The 17,301-nt window shown below is 33.4% G+C and overlaps 3 protein-coding genes across 9 annotated transcripts; all 3 read right to left on the minus strand.

Annotated features, from left to right (window-relative positions):
* Positions 1-574: 574 nt before the first annotated feature.
* ena (enabled) lies at positions 575-9,679 on the minus strand. Of its 4 annotated transcripts, XM_015978557.2 has the most exons (8): positions 9,480-9,679; positions 7,274-7,312; positions 4,631-4,796; positions 3,896-4,051; positions 3,354-3,842; positions 3,157-3,303; positions 2,820-3,096; positions 575-1,753 (listed from the first exon to the last, which is right to left on the minus strand). In XM_015978557.2, exons 1-8 carry the CDS (start codon positions 9,482-9,484, stop codon positions 1,725-1,727), a joined length of 1,308 nt encoding a protein of 435 aa, XP_015834043.1. In that variant the 5' UTR covers positions 9,485-9,679; the 3' UTR covers positions 575-1,724. The 4 variants fall into 4 exon arrangements, with proteins under 4 accessions (XP_015834043.1, XP_008191425.1, XP_970236.1 ...); XM_008193203.3 differs by lacking the exon at positions 7,274-7,312; XM_965143.4 differs by lacking the exons at positions 7,274-7,312; positions 9,480-9,679 and adding an exon at positions 6,064-6,657.
* Positions 9,680-9,761: 82 nt separating this feature from the next.
* Positions 9,762-14,328, minus strand: LOC103312483 (lysophosphatidylserine lipase ABHD12). 3 transcript variants are annotated; one of them, XM_015978558.2, is made up of 7 exons: positions 14,276-14,328; positions 13,642-13,712; positions 13,492-13,592; positions 13,139-13,438; positions 10,302-10,549; positions 9,908-10,200; positions 9,762-9,856 (listed from the first exon to the last, which is right to left on the minus strand). In XM_015978558.2, exons 2-7 carry the CDS (start codon positions 13,683-13,685, stop codon positions 9,799-9,801), a joined length of 1,044 nt encoding a protein of 347 aa, XP_015834044.1. In that variant the 5' UTR covers positions 13,686-13,712; positions 14,276-14,328; the 3' UTR covers positions 9,762-9,798. The 3 variants fall into 3 exon arrangements, with proteins under 3 accessions (XP_015834044.1, XP_008191427.1, XP_008191426.1); XM_008193205.3 differs by lacking the exon at positions 14,276-14,328 and adding an exon at positions 13,766-14,235; XM_008193204.3 differs by lacking the exon at positions 14,276-14,328 and adding an exon at positions 13,762-14,235.
* A 50-nt stretch (positions 14,329-14,378) lies between these two features.
* Positions 14,379-17,168, minus strand: LOC103312484 (protein ABHD12B). 2 transcript variants are annotated; one of them, XR_010333722.1, is made up of 6 exons: positions 16,855-17,168; positions 16,705-16,805; positions 16,350-16,658; positions 16,075-16,303; positions 14,552-14,713; positions 14,379-14,503 (listed from the first exon to the last, which is right to left on the minus strand). XR_010333722.1 is itself a non-coding variant. In XM_015978559.2 (5 exons), exons 1-5 carry the CDS (start codon positions 16,938-16,940, stop codon positions 14,688-14,690), a joined length of 768 nt encoding a protein of 255 aa, XP_015834045.1. In that variant the 5' UTR covers positions 16,941-17,168; the 3' UTR covers positions 14,558-14,687. The 2 variants fall into 2 exon arrangements, 1 of the variants encoding a protein (XP_015834045.1); XM_015978559.2 differs by lacking the exon at positions 14,379-14,503 and having other exon boundaries at positions 14,558-14,713; positions 16,058-16,303.
* Between the last annotated feature and the right edge of the window lie 133 nt (positions 17,169-17,301).

The raw sequence follows: 17,301 nt of genomic DNA on the forward strand, positions 1-17,301 counted from the left end.
AATTTATCTATTTACCTAACAATACAATTTCCCACATAATAATCGTAATAATTTGTTTGCAGCACGGGCGGAGGGAGTGCTGCAAAAATAGCACATGTGGGAAATTTGCTTTCCAAATAAATTTAGTACAACTTTTTGTTATTTAAATTTTTTGGTAATGAATAACTGAAACAAATTAAAAATAAATAATTTTTCAGGTTGGTGACAGTTTAAACTGTTAAAGTTATTGCAAGATAAGCGGAAAATAGCTATCAAAAAATTACACTTTTTTGTCAAGTTATGGCTTTTTGTGCGATGTCCGACACATATCTCGTACATCTGTATTTGCCTTTGATGTTTTTTCACAAGATAAATATTCGTTTTCTGCAATCGTAAAAGCACATTTTGTACAATATACGCAAAAGATAAGATTGTGTCGAAGTTGCTTTGTTTTCTCTACGGATAAATTGTGGGTAAATAAGACAAAAGGGAAACGTTTAATACTTTATTGGGAAAATAAATTAGTCACGAATTCACACAAAAATAAATAATCGAGGTGAAACAAGACAAAGACTAATCCACTACAAAAAACCAGTTACGTACTTCAAATGTTTATTTCAAATACATTGTAAAATTTGAAACGTAATCGTAGTTACGAATTAAAATCGATTTTTTTAAATATAAAAAATTAGAAAAATTGTGCTAATTTTGACTTGAGATCACATACAAAATAAATCTAAGAAGACAAAACAAAAAAGTGCTAGACAATATACAATAAACTCAAATGCAGTTATATATCACAAAGTTATAACATATGTACTTAAGAAATTATATATAAAATTGCAATCACTGATTATGTCTGTATGTAATACAATATTTTTCGCTCAATGCGTCGTTTTTTGGGTGAGCTTTCGATAACAATCCACTATTCACAAACACGACAGCGAGAGTGTACAAAACTGCCGTCTGATGCAGGATTACCAATGGTTTGTTTTCATATAAAATGTGAAGAATGATAAATGGAAACGTTCGATGTATATATGATTTGACACTAATCTAATAAGCATCTATTAACTTATGATTCTATAATATACACACGATCATTGTTTCCCTTCATTTTGAACAAAATAGAAAAAAGTGGCCCGAAAACTGTCTTACATTGTTGGCACCAAAGAAGCATTAAATGCGTACAACCACTCGGGGTAAGACAATTTTTTGGCGTTTTCTAGGGCAACGAATCAGCTGTTAATAAATACATATGTAGGTCATTGGAAGTCCTATATAAATATTTACAAAAGTTGTAGCACTGTTTGATTAGGTGTTACATAGGAATCACTGAAAATCTTTAAATGCCTAATTAACTTATAATAAAATAAATACTATGTTAGAACTTATAATAAAAGTGCTCTATATCCACGACATCTATTAGCATTACTTTAAAATTCCGCTATTCTGTACTTGACACATGCATCGTCCATCACAAATAAAGCTATTAAATAATTATTGTAATAATTAAAAAGATTCAACCTCATGTGTCTAGACCCGTCGATCAACGCCGTTGACTAATAATTACGAAAAACGTACAGAACAGCAAATAGGAAACATTAATAACATACTCGTTCCATAAACGTACATTGTTTACGTTAATACCGATTACTACTGTTTAATGTTAGAAACTGTCGCATGATTTGTTCCAAGTGTAAAACTTTAAAAAAATTTCACGCACAAAATAAGGCAATAAGAAATTACCTTCGGTTCAGTTCTGATTTGATTGCTGAAAAAATAATTAATAATTAATAACATACCAAAAAATGTTTTCCGTTGACCGTTTAGAATTATTAGAGGTGCTAAAAGCTATAAGTACCCAACAAGGCGGAGTCTAAATGCGCACAAGTAACGTAAGTTTTTTCTTTAATTTACGATTTTACAGACTATTTTAACAATATTCAACTTAATTAAACCTTCGATAAAACCTAAAGTTCGTCTTTTGAAGCTTGCGTGCTTTTGTTCTAAAATGTTATGCCACCATAACAATCATTATCTACGTTTATTCGCAAAAAGATAGTGCGAGTGAGATCAATGAGTGAATAACAATATTTTGAAATTTTGAACAAAAAAATAAGAAATTATTAAAATCACATAAATTACAATCCAAAAAAATTATGCAGACTGTGAAACACATTTTCATGTCAACCAGTTGTTTATACTGTTTTTGCCACTTGTGAATTTGGTTAGAAAAAAATGTGTAAAAACATAGAAGATGAAGACGCAAATGTAGCTTTTGTATCTCCAAGAGTTTTGCACGAAACTTTGGAAACTGTATACAAAATGATCCAAAAATTTCGGACCAACTCTCGAACGGTGATAAAACTGATAAGAAACGTCCAGTTAAGCACAAAAATGGAAGTCTTAATTGTTCTTTTTTTCCAATGATGACAAGATACTAATTAGCCATTTTTTCAACATATATCTGTTTAATCTCGCAAGATCTGTCGTCCCCTCTCACTTCTGCGTGCAATTAGGCTCCGCCTAGGTGTGTACTTCAGTTTTTTCCAAGCTCTAATCGATTTAAGTATAGGCAACCAACCAAACAATTAAAAAATTTGACATTTGTCGACCAACGAATTGGAATTAATCGTTGAAATTAAAGACCGGTTTTCAGAAACATATAATTAAATTTAAATTAATACATGAATTTAAAAAAAATTATTCGCTTTCTATGAATGGATTCAATTTTTTTAATTACTTAAGGTGCGATCAACGGAAAAATACTGTTATCAACAATTAATAATCTAGATTATCTTGAAGACTTCTTGATTACTAATCGCTTTAATACTTACCGTCTATTATATCCTGTTTCATTTTCGTTATTTCCTTCCTCACTTCTTTTACTATTTCGTTTTTGAGACTTTCTAATTCGGTTGGTCCAAGCGACAGCCCTGAAACTTCCGATAGGCCGTTCACTTTTAAGATTGTCTCCTCGGAAGCGGAGCCGAACCGTTTTCGGATACTTTTCGGTGATTCGGAAAACTTTGACGTATTACTCGGTAACGTATTCGTTTTCTCCCAAACGGCCTTTTTCTCTTCCTCATCCTTATCGGGGATTTTTTTCTCAACCTGAAACCAAAACATTTAACACCAAATTTCCCCCACGAAAAAAAAAACAAAACAACATACAGCCGCTCTTCGTCGAGCCAAAGTTTTAGCCATTTCGTCCATCATCGAAGCCATACTTCCGCCACCTCCTCGCCCCAGCGTCCCGTAATTACTACTCCCACCGCTGCTTGTCGACGAGCCGCTGTTCTCAGTCGGGGGCGGCGTATTCTAAAAACAAAAAAAATAAATATTGGAAAAATGAGCACATGATATTTTACCTTATTATTCCTCTTCAACCTCGCGTTTTGGAGCTGCGCTGCCAAGGAGTTGACCTCTCCGCCGTCGCTGCTCTGCGACCGCGACATGTTCATTGGGGGTGGGGGTGGTGGCGGCGGTGCTGCTCCGGCTGTCGGGGGCATTGGGGGGCCTCCTGGAGGTGGTGGCGGTGCCGGGGGCGCGCTCACCGTCCGTTGGTGGCCGCTCGACGGTGGTGAAATTGGCGTGGGGACGGCGGCGGCCGCCACCGACATTGGCATCGCCGGTGCCACAGGCACGTTGTTCTGGGGAGTCATCGGCGATGTTTGTTGGGGCGACATCAGCGAGTTGGATATCCGCCGTTCCTGGATCATGGCGACGTCTTCGCGTGTCATCGTGCGATACCCCATGTCTTCGTCGTATTGTTGTTGGGGGATCGCAGGTTGCTGGATTTGTGGGGGCATTTGGGGGGCGTATTGGGGGGTCGGTTGTCGAACTATATTACTAAGTACCTGTTTAAAATATTTTTAATTGAAAATTGGGGATTCGTATTTAATTTAGTTACTTCTAATGAGTGGAACATTGCCCTGGCGAAGAGGTCCGCATCTTCTTTTGAGCTGAAGTTTAACCCGTAAACCTGTTTATTGTCACGCCACTGGTGAAATGTGGCAGTTGCTTGATTGTATTTCAGTCCTTTTAAAATGGCACAATTTATAACAACCTGAAAATTTTATAGTTAATTTAATAAACTAATTGTTACTGAAGGCGATTAATAATCGATACTGTTTAAAGCACGAACGAACAGTAGCGAGTGAGTGCCTTTAATAGTCGAGATTAATAATCGCCCATAAACGAGTTGATTACAACATTTTTTCGTTGACCGCAAACTTTTTTATACAAATTGTGAAATCAATACCAAATCAATTTACCAATTTCTATTAATTAATGCAACAGTGATTAGTTTGACAACTACTGCCATGGGTTTCCGTATAGTTAAAGAATTACATGTGTATTTTTTTCATTTTTTAGATGTCTCACAGCAATACCTTAAAAATTTTAATCAACATCAACGTATCAAATGGTAGCATAATTACTTCCCTGTCGTTTAGATTATTAATTTATTTTTTTACTGGACTAGAAATGTTTATTTTTGTCTCGGCCCTAAAACTTGGAACACCCTGTATGGCGTTTTTTGAGACTTAGGCGTCCAAAAATACATCATTTTTTAGATAAAATCCCCTATTGACAGTCAACGAAAAAATTAACCAATAAAACATGAAGGAGGGGAACAGTGGCGTACTTCATGATCCTGGAGTTTTCTTCCGACGACACGGAATGTCTGTTGTACAGTATGTTGGTATATGTGAACTTTTGATAATCCCGACGATGTTCCTGAGGGAATCCATTTCTTATTGACGTCATCGTAGATCATAACACTAGCTCTTGCGCTAGCTATCGATTGTTCACTATAACGAAAAATAACAAAAAAAATATGTCAATCATACCAATCAGGATATTCTATAACATTTATTTATTACATTGAATTTGAATAAACATGCAAGAATGGTCTAAATCCCTATTTAGAAATCAAAATGAATTAAAAATGTATGCGTAAAATTTGTTAGCATAAAAACAGAACTCAAAAACTTATGCGAAAAAGTTTTATTTTTATTTGTATGACGGAAGACAAAGTGATCAACAATGATTGACTCAGTTGGCAATTTTGAATTTGTAATAAGTGGTAGAACTGGAGTAGAGCAACTTGACATGATATTGCATTCAAATTAACAATCTTGTTACGTCAAATGTTAATTTGTCAAACAAAACCATATCCGGTTGAGTGTTGCAAACAACCAAAAACCAAAAAAGATAGTACCAAAAAAATGAGATATTTTATCAGTGATTTTACATCCGTTTATACATTTTTTTTGATAATACATAAAAGCAGATTTCTCAGGATCAGGATACAGAAGTATTTTGCCTTTTATCATTAAATCATTGAAGTGATAAGGATACAAATATTCTCTTCAATTCTACGCAGGAATAAACGTAGCGTTGTGATCCAAAATTAAGCCATAATTTATCCTAGGATTTATACAATTTAAAATTGTATTTGAATATCATAGTTTAAACTTCAATCTGCATTTATTTGTTGTTTATTTAACTCTTTTTAAGCCTTTGATTGATTGGATCGGAGCTGATAACACTGAAATTACCTGATATATGGTTCTAAGAACACTACTGTTTTGAAATTGTGGAACAATAAATATTCCTTGACAATTCCTACGTGGTATGTACTTGTGTTATTTGAAAACACTCCACGTGGATAACATTCCCAAAAATTACAAAATTTTATATTCATAGATTTACGACCCAAATCCAATAAAAGTCTTGATAAAACTTTAGATATTTATTATGGTAATGCAGTTACAGTTTTACGGTCACGTTTTCTAAAAAGTTAAATAAATATGTAACTTTTAAGCTGATTAGCAAATTAAAGCATTACAAAAGACAAAAAACATAAACACGATACGTGATAAAACATGTGGATTAATCATTTGTGAGGAATGTGTGATTAAGTCATAACATTTAACTCAGATTTGAAGAATTGATGAAATGAATAAAGTTTAAGTACCCAAAAATGCCAAACAATGAAATTGTTTCATGTTTCAATCAAATGCGATTGAAACTAGTTTTGTGATACATAATTTTTTAATTTAAAATTTAACTGACCAGTTCCAGTAATCTTGCCAGCTTTCTCGCAGACTCTTGCGCAACGTAACATTAAATTCCTCTTCAATCTCCTTACACAAATTATCCCTATCGAAATCCATTTCGACGACCAATCACACAAACAATTTTTATTACACGAAGAAAAATAAAAAACCACACGTGAACCAAAAGCGAAGCCACAACCGACTGGAAATTATGCTGACACAGATAGTTGTAGTATTAATCAGGAAGTTTGGTAGCAAAGTTCAATATTAATATGAAGCAGGAGGGTCGTACGCTTTGTTTATGTGCGACTGACACGACCCATACACAAACACCGACTCCAACTGGCCCTTAATCGGCGACAATAAGGGCTAAGTGGTTTTAAAGTAACGCTCGGCGTCAGGAATCCGCATGCAAATCGACTTCCAAGTGATTAGATTTCGGCCAAGGCCTTGAAGACTGGCAAAAAATTGCTTGCATTGTCTTAAACGCAAAAATGGGGAAAACAATGCGTATCGGAAAATACCGCTTTGGTTAAATCATGGGCGGAAATTAGAATTTCGGTGATAACCATGCTTTATTTCCTCGTGATAATAGAGGGAAAACAAAAAATGAGATAACACTTTAGTAATTATAGTTAAAAATAGTAATAACGATTGTTCAAAGCCTCACCACCTGTGAAAAATTAATTTTCAAACAGAATAAAAACAAGATAAGTGGTGTAAGATTCGTTTCAAATTGAAAATTGTCGATAACCAGAAAAAACCGTTTTGGCAAAATGAAATCGTTATTTTTACTGTCATCAAAAAGATGCTTCGATTATCTTGATTTCCGCATCCGGTCAGAGTTTCGGCATGCATTATAATTAAGTATTCCAAAATCAGAATCATTGTTAAGATCTAATAAGGATTTTATGCGTCATTTCAAATTATAATATTACAATGGTCGAGCATCACCTGAATAATGTTTCACTTTCACACAAAAGAGTAAAAGTCAGTTAATTCCCTCCCAGGATCTAATTTCCGCAAAAGGAGGTCTAACGAAATTGAAAATGAGTGACGCTCGTGGTCAACGCACTTTATTTTGAAAACGATTCGAAACCGGAAAAGAGTTATTACACAATTAAGCTAAAGGTTGAAAAACTCATGCGAATAAATATATTATCACATGCACATGCAAAAGTGATAAGAAACATAGTAAATGTCCACATATCATGCCAGGACGATACCTTCTACGAACTTCTTGACTGGAACTCATTTCGGCAATACTGAAACATCGCAGAGTTTTAGCGTGTGATGCGGAAGTCACGAATGAAAGCTACGCTTTATATCCGAGATATTTTCATACAGAGGCAGGACAAAAATTTGCAACTAACTACAATGTAAAGTCCAGTTTTGTGGGCGACTTCAATTGTTGAAGCCTACATGCCAGATAAAACAAACAACGCGACATAGAAAATGGACATTTCACATCATTTGGCTCTTCACTACGTATGTAATTGCTGTTACAAAACTATAGAAAAAATTGCAATAGCGCACTTACAATTTTTAGGGTAAATAGGCCACAAATTAAAATTTTCTGTGTTTTCGTATGATTCTTTACTGACAAATTTACCGCTAAGAAAACCCACTAATTAAAAGAACCAATTGTGAAGTGACAGTAGTTTTTACAGTTTTGAAACAGATTTTACTGATGAAAAAAATAGGACATCAAAATTTGAAAATCATTGAAAATTAATTTAAATCCAATCACTTCACTAATTACTTAGAAAAAATGCAGAAATGTTGAGCTTTGCACTCTTAAGGGGCAGACAAAAACTGGCGACTAAAATTCTCATAAGAAACATGAAAAAAAAAAATTTTAATATAAAATTTGCGCTTCGTCCCGTACTTTTCAAGTCGCTGCTAATACAATTAGGAGTACAAGAAAAATATTAGGAAGAAATTTGTAGAGAATCAAATTTTCTTTAAAAAAAATCTACGAGACCATATGTCTATTTTCAATGGTTTAGGCCCCAAAAACGTTCCCTCAAGTGAGGGATTTGTTTCATTTTCAAATAATGAAAAATTAATTTACACCTAAACCATTGAAGAAGGAAATAGGTGTTGGGGACTTTTTTGTAAGAAATTTTATTCTCTACAACTTTGTTACACTTTTTTTGTATCACCGTATTCCCAGCGTTTTGATAAGTATGGGACAGTGCAAATTGGTGAAGCTTGAACTTTTGTAAATAAAATTTACGATAATTTTTTTGCATTATGTTTATGTGTTACTATTCAAAAAATACTCTATCTGCCTCTTTGCTTTTTCAAATTCGTTGCTCTGAAAACTTAGACGGTAACGGAACGACTGCGCTCTCTAACGACATTAACGGAACTATCGAGAACGGGAACGTTTTATTTGTACGTCGTCCTAACCTTCAGATATCTGTAGTGATAAATTTAAAAAGAGATTATTATCTAAAGGTTATTTTACACGAAATGATTTTATTTGCTCTCAAAATTTTCCGACCAATTGACACAAAAAAATTCAAATGCGCTGTTGCCATTTTCTCTAAATGGAATGGAATTTAGGTTTTTTGGGGTGAAATGAGTCTCAAAAATTTGCTACAAGAACCAGTGTTATAATTATACAAAGTACTGAAATGTGGTGCATTTTTTATGTCGCGTAGTTTACGTCAAGAGACCTTTAAAACTTGCTGAAATAATTGCGTTTCAAGGCAATTATATTTGGAGGTAAGGTATAAATTAACCGCAAAATGCGTAAAAAGTGTGACATCCTTGAATTGTCCAATTTCCGGTTGACACTTTTGGAAAACTGGCAACAATGCAACAAATTGTCAAAAATTGATTTACAAATTTTTCCACCCTTGTCAAATAGACAGCGTTGCCAGTTGCAGCCCCATAAAAATGAGCTGTTTTATTTTAATTACCACCAAGAACAAGAGCATGTCAGTGTCATTTGTCCAAACAGAACGAAAAAAGCTAAATCAGCATCTAAAATATCCCGATAATGTAAACACTCCACCATATGTGTCTGGAACAAAAACGCGAGACTGCGAAACGAATTAAAATACCAAGGAAGAGAACCGAAAAAAATATTTTTCCGGAAGCCCTCGTAGGGTGAGTTCAACACACCCAACCTTTAATAATCGATAAGAAAGAAGGAAAACAAAACAAAAGCATGCCTTTTTCGTTAATCACCGGCGAAAGTAATGAAAACAACAACCAACAACAAATCCTTTCAACAACTGTCAAAAAAATTGTTTTGCCGAACAATAGTCACAGTTGCTGGCAGGTTACTCCATTTTAGTGTGTTAGTAACCAGAGTTATTAAATTAATTTCCACAACGAGCCGTTTTTTGTGTTAAATACCTGTCTGTCGTGACTAATCACAGGTAGAGTTGTTATTTAATTGTAAAAACCGATACTTACCTCATTTTGATGTTTTTTTAATGAAAATCGACGAATAAATTTGCGATTACGTCGTCCACATCACTAAACCGACACTTCGCACTTCAAGGAATGTGTTTGAGTTTTATCTTTGGAAACTCCATTTAATAATCTCACCTTAGTCACTTTTACAAATTTTCATTATGCAGCCATCGCCGCCATGTTACAAAATTCGACCAGCCCGGCCGATGGCCAATCAGAAGCCGGCGAAGTGGCGCGCGGTTCGAATTGAAATTGATTTGCTAAGGGGGGAATAAAACACAATTCATTTAAAAAGGGTTTATTGTGAAATCGCCAATTGTCACACTTGGGTTTGGTTCAGCGTTTGTTCAAACTTGATGCACTCATCAATGAATTCACTGGAAAGTAGTTTCATGTAATTAAGAAAAAATAACGTAAAAACCCAAAACCTGATATAAGTCGGTAGCTCGGGGGCCAAATAAATTAACATGTGGTCGTAGCCCCTTGACTCATCAAACAAGTGGAAAGTGACGTTTCCCTGCGTTGTAAAATTACGATTTTTTACGGCAGTTTCGTAAAGTTTGGTCGCTGACTGGTAACTGACAATTGTGTCGTCTTTGGCATGCAAAATCATTATTGGGCAATCGACATCCACGACGTATTTCGTGGATTCGAATCCGAATCCGTTTTTCACGACCGGGTCTAACATGGTTTGCCTGTACCAAGGCAGCCATGATAGAAACTACAAAACGTAAAGTAAAATAACAAGAATTTAATCGAAACGTGGTCAATTATTGATAAAATTTTCAGAGTACGCTTGACCACGTTTATTGAGAGGAGTACTTTAACAAAAAAATGCTCCTCCATGACGTCAGGTACTGACGAAAATGGGGTTTCGAGAACGAGGCCCGAGGGTACGTGGTTTTGTACTTTTAGGTTTGATATGGTGTGAGTGCTGACGCCGGTGCCGAGAGAGTGGCCCCAGAAGAAAATTCGGGCTTGGGTTTTTCCCCGAAGCCATTTGTAGAAATTGACGATGTCGCGCACGATGTTCTCTTCGGTCAGTTCGGCTTTTGTCGAGTCGCCATAACCTGAAAAATTCAAAAATGGATGATCATTTCTGTTGATAAATAATTTTTGTAATTACATACTATTAAAAATAATCAATGCTACCAACATTTACCCGCACTTTCAAAATTAGCGAATTCCAAATTCCAGGGCATTGTAGAGAATCACTTCATTAGTCCAAATGTATAAAAAAATAAAGATTGGGGACTTCCCCACAAAGATACATTGGCTTGAAATTCACTCTTTGAACTGAAATTTCTCTAAACGCAGACAAAAAATTTCAGTGTTTATTGACATTTATGGAAAAGATGATTTTGGCAGATAACACAATTTTTCGAAAAATTAGCGTTATTTTGAACAAAAATATCTAAAATTTTGTTATTTCCTGTTTAGTTTTTAAGATTTTTTTACTCCAAATGAAGCAAATTATTCAAGAAATTGTTTTGAATTAATATTTTTCACAATCATTTACACCATAAACAACCGTAAATACTAAAATTTTTTGCCTGCATTTAAAGAAAAAGCAATTCAAAGTTCACTTTCAAACCACTAATGCATCTTTGAGGGGAAGTCCCGAAACTTTATAGCATTGAAAATATTTAAAAACTGGGTTTCCGAGTTTAGAAAAATATTTTTTGTAAAAAGATAAAAATATTAAAAATAAAAATTAATTTTTTTTTAATTATGTCACAAAGTACTGGGACATATTTTTTTTTAATAAAAAAATGTTTTCCGCTGAATACAAAATTCTTCTCAATCAGTGTTCTCAACTAATATATCCCATGTCAGTTCATATCAGAATTTTGCAACTGCGCAATTTGAATTTTTTTGAAATAGAGCACAAATTGATATTTTCTGGTAGGTTTTCTTGGCTCAAAATTTGTCACTGGGATTGGGTTTAATACAGAATTATTTTAATAGCATCAAAATTTAAAGTTTAATAGTAAATTATATTCTACAGGGTGATTTTTAAAAATGGCAGGCGGTTAGAATTTTTATTTATTGGCGGATTTGAAAATTTTTAAAAAATTATTACATGTGGCTTTTAATGTAGTATAAGCTGGCGATTATAAAATTTTTCTTATTGTCATAGAATATGTTTTGGGCTCGATTTTGGACTATATTCCACTGTCTTATTTGTTGGAACCTGTATTTTTCTTTTTAAAATTTGTGTAATATGTTCTACTCTTACTTGAAACGAAAAAATTATCAAATAAAAAAATAAGTTGTGATATCCAAATAAGACAAGCCAATATTGATTTACTGCTGTTACAAAAAGGGGCAAATAAAAGAAAAAAGTATTGCCAAACTTTTTGAAATACATATGCTTGCAACACATCTCTTAAGTAATTAAAATCATCACTCTTTTACAAAAAAGGTTTAATTGTAACAAGATTATTTATAACGTCAATGTTTTTTATTGACACCAGATGCTACAATTTTATTACCTTTGTTTATATTTTTTTAACAATAATTTTTAGTAGAACTAGTACATATTACACCTGTGTATTAAAATAACTAATATCTTTCCAATTATGAAAAGAAAAACATGGGTCCTGATTTAAAATAAGAAAGTTCAATTTAGTCCAAAATATACTATGACATTTGATTTGGCTCACACTATACTGGACTTTAAATCTACAACGCCTGTCAATTTAAAAAAATCGTGTATGAAGTAAAGCTGAATGTTTATTTTGCCAAAAGTAGTGAAGTAAATAAATCAACAGTTTTACTCCAAATAACATACTTCTACTTTATTATTTTATTATTTAAATTATTCGGAAAAATTGATGGAGCACGAGTGAGATTTTTTTTGAATACATTGCTACTGATTTTGCCATATTCCTAAGAGTATTGATAATTGTGACCTTTTTAATAACACACTTTCCATTTTGGTATTAGACAAGAAATCGGCGATAATGAAAAGCCTCAGGTCTTTTGCCTCTGACATTCAGTCATAAAAGTAGTCAGATGTTTGTGTATAAACTGCATTTAATTGTCCAAAAACTATAAGTTTAAAAAAATATATAATTTTTAGCTTCCAACAATCCAAACATCAAGTTCAACATTACCAGCTTTATTTTCTAAATTTTCTAATTTTTTTATTATATTTTTTTGCCTTCATTGCTTAATTTGTCAGTAGAGACAATAATTTTGTTCTCTACCTGACTTAGAAAATTAAAAGTAACGTCATTGCATAAAAAAATAAAATAAAAAAAAATAAAGAAATATACAGGGTGAGTCTACTAAAAGTATTTTTACTGTATCTCAAATATTATTAATCTGTATTTATTTTTCACCATGCAAGTGAATTTTTCTACAGTTCCTTATAAGCACAATTGATTAATTAAAATTATAAGGTAATTCAAACATATTAAAATAAATTATTAATTAATCGAAATTTGATTAATGTCGTATATCAAACAATGTTTAAATTATGTTTCGTCTAAAAACTTCTAAAATTTAATGCAGTCTGGGGGCTTCCCCTTAGTTTTTGAAACACAAAACTAGACTTAATATTATTATTTGCTTAAGTTTGTATTGAACTAGTCAGCCTAGATTTGTTTTTGTCGATTAGGGAAAAGTCATTGTTTTCCTTCTTTTCCTCTTACCTCGATAATCAATTGCAATGACTTGAAAATACTTCCTCAAAATCGCGTACAATTCTAATGGAACCGATCGTACGCCCCCATTTCCGTGCAGATACAACAAAATACTGTAATTCTTATTGGCTAGAATTTCCTCGTAGTTGTAGTAGTGATTATCAACAACATTGCTCAACAATTTACTCGGCAGGATTTGCCAAGCTCCTAATGTCACATTTTCTTTATCATCAACAGTTACATAAAAATTTCGCACTCCCTTTAAATGGAAACTCTCAATATCGGAAAAATTCGCATCCTCAGTTGACCCTAAAAACACCAAAAATAAAACACGCACACACTTTCAGTCAACCACTTATTACAAACTGGAAAAATGATGTTCCGTTGAATCTCAACACTGAACATGAACACAACCGGAATTATCACAAAAACTAGGAGAAATAAGAGAAGTAAGAGCGCAAATCTGGAACAAATCAATCAATTCACAAATTTTCTGTCATAAATATACGGACAGATAAATGCAAGTCCCTTTGAGGCATTTTTTCGACTTGCCCATTGTAGTGTGTCTGTTCTCCGCTCAGAACTGAAAAGAAACCGATGGGAAATATCGGCACAAAGTTGCACAAACTTACCAACATGCTTTTGCTGAATTGATATTAAGCAACAATTAATGTTATTACTTGTTACAAACAATCAAAATTACGTAACTGTCACTCGTTTTTTGAAGTTCCCGCTTTGTCACTTCTTGCAAATTCTTAAGGTCGTTGTCCACAAAATAACAAATCTTCCTAATTGAAACCTTACGACCGAACTGATGCTCCCGTCGCGAAAATCACTTTCTTGCCGCGTTTACGTAACTCTAACTTACATTAATTACATATTTTAGAAAGTGCATTATATTTAATTACGTCGCGTTGGTCTGCGGAAATTCCCCGGTGGGAGACCGAGAGAAGGAGAATGTTGCCAATTTTTGCAAATGCTATTTTTTAACGTAAACAAACCGGAAGTGTGCGCATCCGAATCAAAGATTAATAAAATAAGAGATAAATCAATATTAGCATCAGTATTGTTAGGGACGAGCAGATGCGGCGCAAGGGGTGGGGTCAAGGGCACAAAAATTCAAACTCAATTCTCGATTTTTATTACCTTAATTAAGGGTCTTAACCTCCGTTGCATTTCGACAAACGTAATGAAAATAACTGAAATCATAGTTTTACTTTCAGTTTAATGCGAAACATGCTCGACATACTTGATAAAATACGGGAAGAAAAAACTTTTGTAAATGAAATTGTGGTTATAACCTAGACTAGAAGCAAACTGGTAATACAGTGTGATGTTCATACTTGTCCTCTCATTTTTCGCAATTTCGTACAACTAGAAATGATACAATATAATTTAAAAATAAATTGGGATTTTTTTTACCTTTTTTCCAAACGTGTAAGGAACAACACTATCGTCTTCAGCACAAAGAATCATAATCGGTACGTTAACGCTTAAAATATGTTTACTCGTGTCAAAAATAAAACCATTTTTTTGCAATGGTTCAATCACTGTTGCTTCAAAATACGGCAACCAGGCGAAAATCTAGACAAAAGTTTACAAAACAATTGATATTGCTATACTGATGCATGCAACATTTTTTCCAGTACCTATCTCTACCTTGAAAATAATAATTGCAATAAATTGAATTGTTGGCAAAATGTAGATCATTTTTTAAAAAGGTGGCCATGACTTTGAAATTAAGTTGGCAACATTAACTAGATATCACCACACAAAAAGACTGCAAAATAAAAAATGTATAGATTTTCAAAACGAAAAAGAAAATTCAACATCTTTAGAAAAAACAATAATAGGAAGCAAAAAACAATAAAAAAAACAATTTAGATAACATTAGCATTAGAAATTAAAATTTTATGAAACGGCAGCAAATTAAAAAAAGATTTTTCATGTAGGAAAAAAAAAACAAAAAAATCAAGATACTATTTAAAAAGTAAAAACGACTTAAAAGATCTAAAAAAATACAAAAAGCCACAATCCTGAGAAAAAGCATAAAAAATCTTTAAATTAGTATAAATCCAATAAAAGTCGAAATGTATGATGCAAATAGAGAGCTTTTAATCGAGAAATGATATTTAAAACCTGAAAAAAGTAGCGATTTTGAGATCGTAAAATTATTCTTTTCGAAAAAACAGACATTTCTTGACAAAAATTAAAAAAGAGCAATCAAAGTAAAAAAGAAATGATTTTTATTTCTTTCAAAATTAGAGGAAGATGTTAGGACAGCAATTTTTTACTATTTTATAAAAAAAATATTAACATAATGAATAAAAAGGAACAATAAGGGAACATAAAATTTGCGCACATAAATGTTTCCGAAGGTCTTTATGTGAACGTAAACAACCTAGAGAAATTCGTTCGAATGTTGAAACACAACATTAAAAACTACGAAAAAAGTAGACATTCTTAAATTTCTTTAAGATTATACAAAAAAGCAAAAATTTGTAGCAATTTGAAAAAAAATTGTGCAATACCTACAGTTTTAAAATTATGTCGATTTTCTGATATGAATACAAAAAAAAATCTCTTATAAAATTTTATGACAGGCAGTAAATTAAAAAAAAAGTATACGAGATAAAAGATTAAAATTTTTGCAAAACAACAGAAACTATCTTTAAATTATAGTGTAAATCCCAGTGCCAAAATTTTTGACACAAATAAAGAACTTTGAATTTTTTTTGAGTAACTCTTGAAAAAAAAAAACGATTTTAATAAATACTGAAATCGTGAAAAAACATTTCTTGACAATAAGAGCTAAAAAAAGAGCAATAATTTTTTTTTGAAACGATGTTTCTTTTTATTTCTAAAAAATCCTCGCGCGTTGCTAACTTAATTTCAATCACAATTATTTTTTTGTGGGGCTTACTTTACCGTAAGGGTGTACATACAGCTCCTCGCTCATTTTGGTAAAGGCGGCTTCCAGGACCAAACCAATTGGTTGTCTGACATGTTTCGCTTGTATAATGGCCAGAGTTCTGGTCGCAAGGGCTGAGCCTAAAGAGTGTCCCCAAAAAATGATCGAGGCGTTGGTCCTGGTCAAAAGCCTCTCGTACAACTGGACACAGTCGTTCACGACCGCATCTTCAGACAACTCGGCCTTAGTCGAGTCAGCATAGCCTTTAAAATGTGCATTAAACAAGAATTACAATTTCTGCGTCCCTACTTCTGTAATCAAACGTGATCACGTGGAAGAACCCACGGAATTGTTTGTACTTTTCAAAGGCCGACGACCGGTCTTCCCCCGTTCCATGGAAATAAAATAAAACACTTGAATTGCCGGATTTTAAAACCGACTCGAAATCAAATTCGGAGTCTGTTATTACGTCCGGTTCGTATATGTAAGGTAATAAATGCCAGACTCCCAGCGAGATTATTTTTTTACTGTTCAAGTCGTTCACGGAGACGTAAAAGTTCCGCAAACCGGCCAATAATTCGAATTTTTCAAAATGACTGCTTTTGCTCGGTAAATTCCCTACGAGTTGAATCACACCCAATTCTCGATTAGAATTCAAACTTACAATTGGTGAACATGAGAAGCCTCTGCAGGGCAATGGAATTCATAAAAATCAGCGGAAATCCGATAAATACAAACAAAACGAGCAAGAGCGCAAACACAAGTCTACAAAACGCTGGTATTAAGCAGCTCTCGTTAATTAAATTATACTCACAAAAAAATTCCTACATATTTAAGTCTTCGCTTAGCTGCTCGGCTCAGTGGTCTTCTTACGTAAATAACTTCTTTAGCGCGATTCATTTGTTAGGGGGGCTCCTCAACTGTGTTTCTGGACCATTTTTTAGCGACTTCTCATCCACCTGACCATGTTTACACGTTACTATCATCATGATAATCAATTCTGATACGAGATAAGGTCTTTTATCTCAATTTTATTATTGTTAATTCGCAAACAAAAAATTTAAAATTGCATAACCTTAAACGTCAACAGGGGTGCCAACACTGGTGCGAACAAACAAACGCATTTTGGCCAATTATTGAACGGTTTAGGGGCGGTTTCTTTATTTTTTGTTTAAAGCAGTTAATGTAGTCGTTATCGGTGCTTGATTTTTTGAAATTTGGGTGATTTTTTCGTAAATGGGGAGAGTCGGGTTAGGGAGTT

This window comes from Tribolium castaneum, chromosome 1, assembly GCF_031307605.1.
Source record: "Tribolium castaneum strain GA2 chromosome 1, icTriCast1.1, whole genome shotgun sequence".
Classification (NCBI taxonomy): Eukaryota; Metazoa; Arthropoda; class Insecta; order Coleoptera; family Tenebrionidae; genus Tribolium; species Tribolium castaneum.

Coding starts and splice junctions, on each gene's coding strand:
- ena (XM_064356153.1), bottom strand. CDS start 5,692: ATGAATATAAAATTTTGTAATTTTTGGGAATGTTATCCACGTGGAGTG. Junction 4,797..5,546: donor TTCTTAGAACCATATATCAG/GTAATTTCAGTG, acceptor TTTTCGTTATAG/TGAACAATCGATAGCTAGCG. Junction 3,304..3,353: donor GGTTGAAGAGGAATAATAAG/GTAAAATATCAT, acceptor TTTTGTTTTTAG/AATACGCCGCCCCCGACTGA.
- LOC103312483 (XM_015978558.2), bottom strand. CDS start 13,685: ATGGGCAAGTCGAAAAAATGCCTCAAAGGGACTTGCATTTATCT. Junction 10,201..10,301: donor AGGAGCATTTTTTTGTTAAA/GTACTCCTCTCA, acceptor TACGTTTTGTAG/TTTCTATCATGGCTGCCTTG. Junction 9,857..9,907: donor GAGCTACCGACTTATATCAG/GTTTTGGGTTTT, acceptor ACTACTTTCCAG/TGAATTCATTGATGAGTGCA.
- LOC103312484 (XM_015978559.2), bottom strand. CDS start 16,940: ATGAATCGCGCTAAAGAAGTTATTTACGTAAGAAGACCACTGAGCCGA. Junction 16,659..16,704: donor GCTTCTCATGTTCACCAATT/GTAAGTTTGAAT, acceptor TTCAACTCGTAG/GGAATTTACCGAGCAAAAGC. Junction 14,714..16,057: donor GCTGTATGTACACCCTTACG/GTAAAGTAAGCC, acceptor ACTTTTGTCTAG/ATTTTCGCCTGGTTGCCGTA.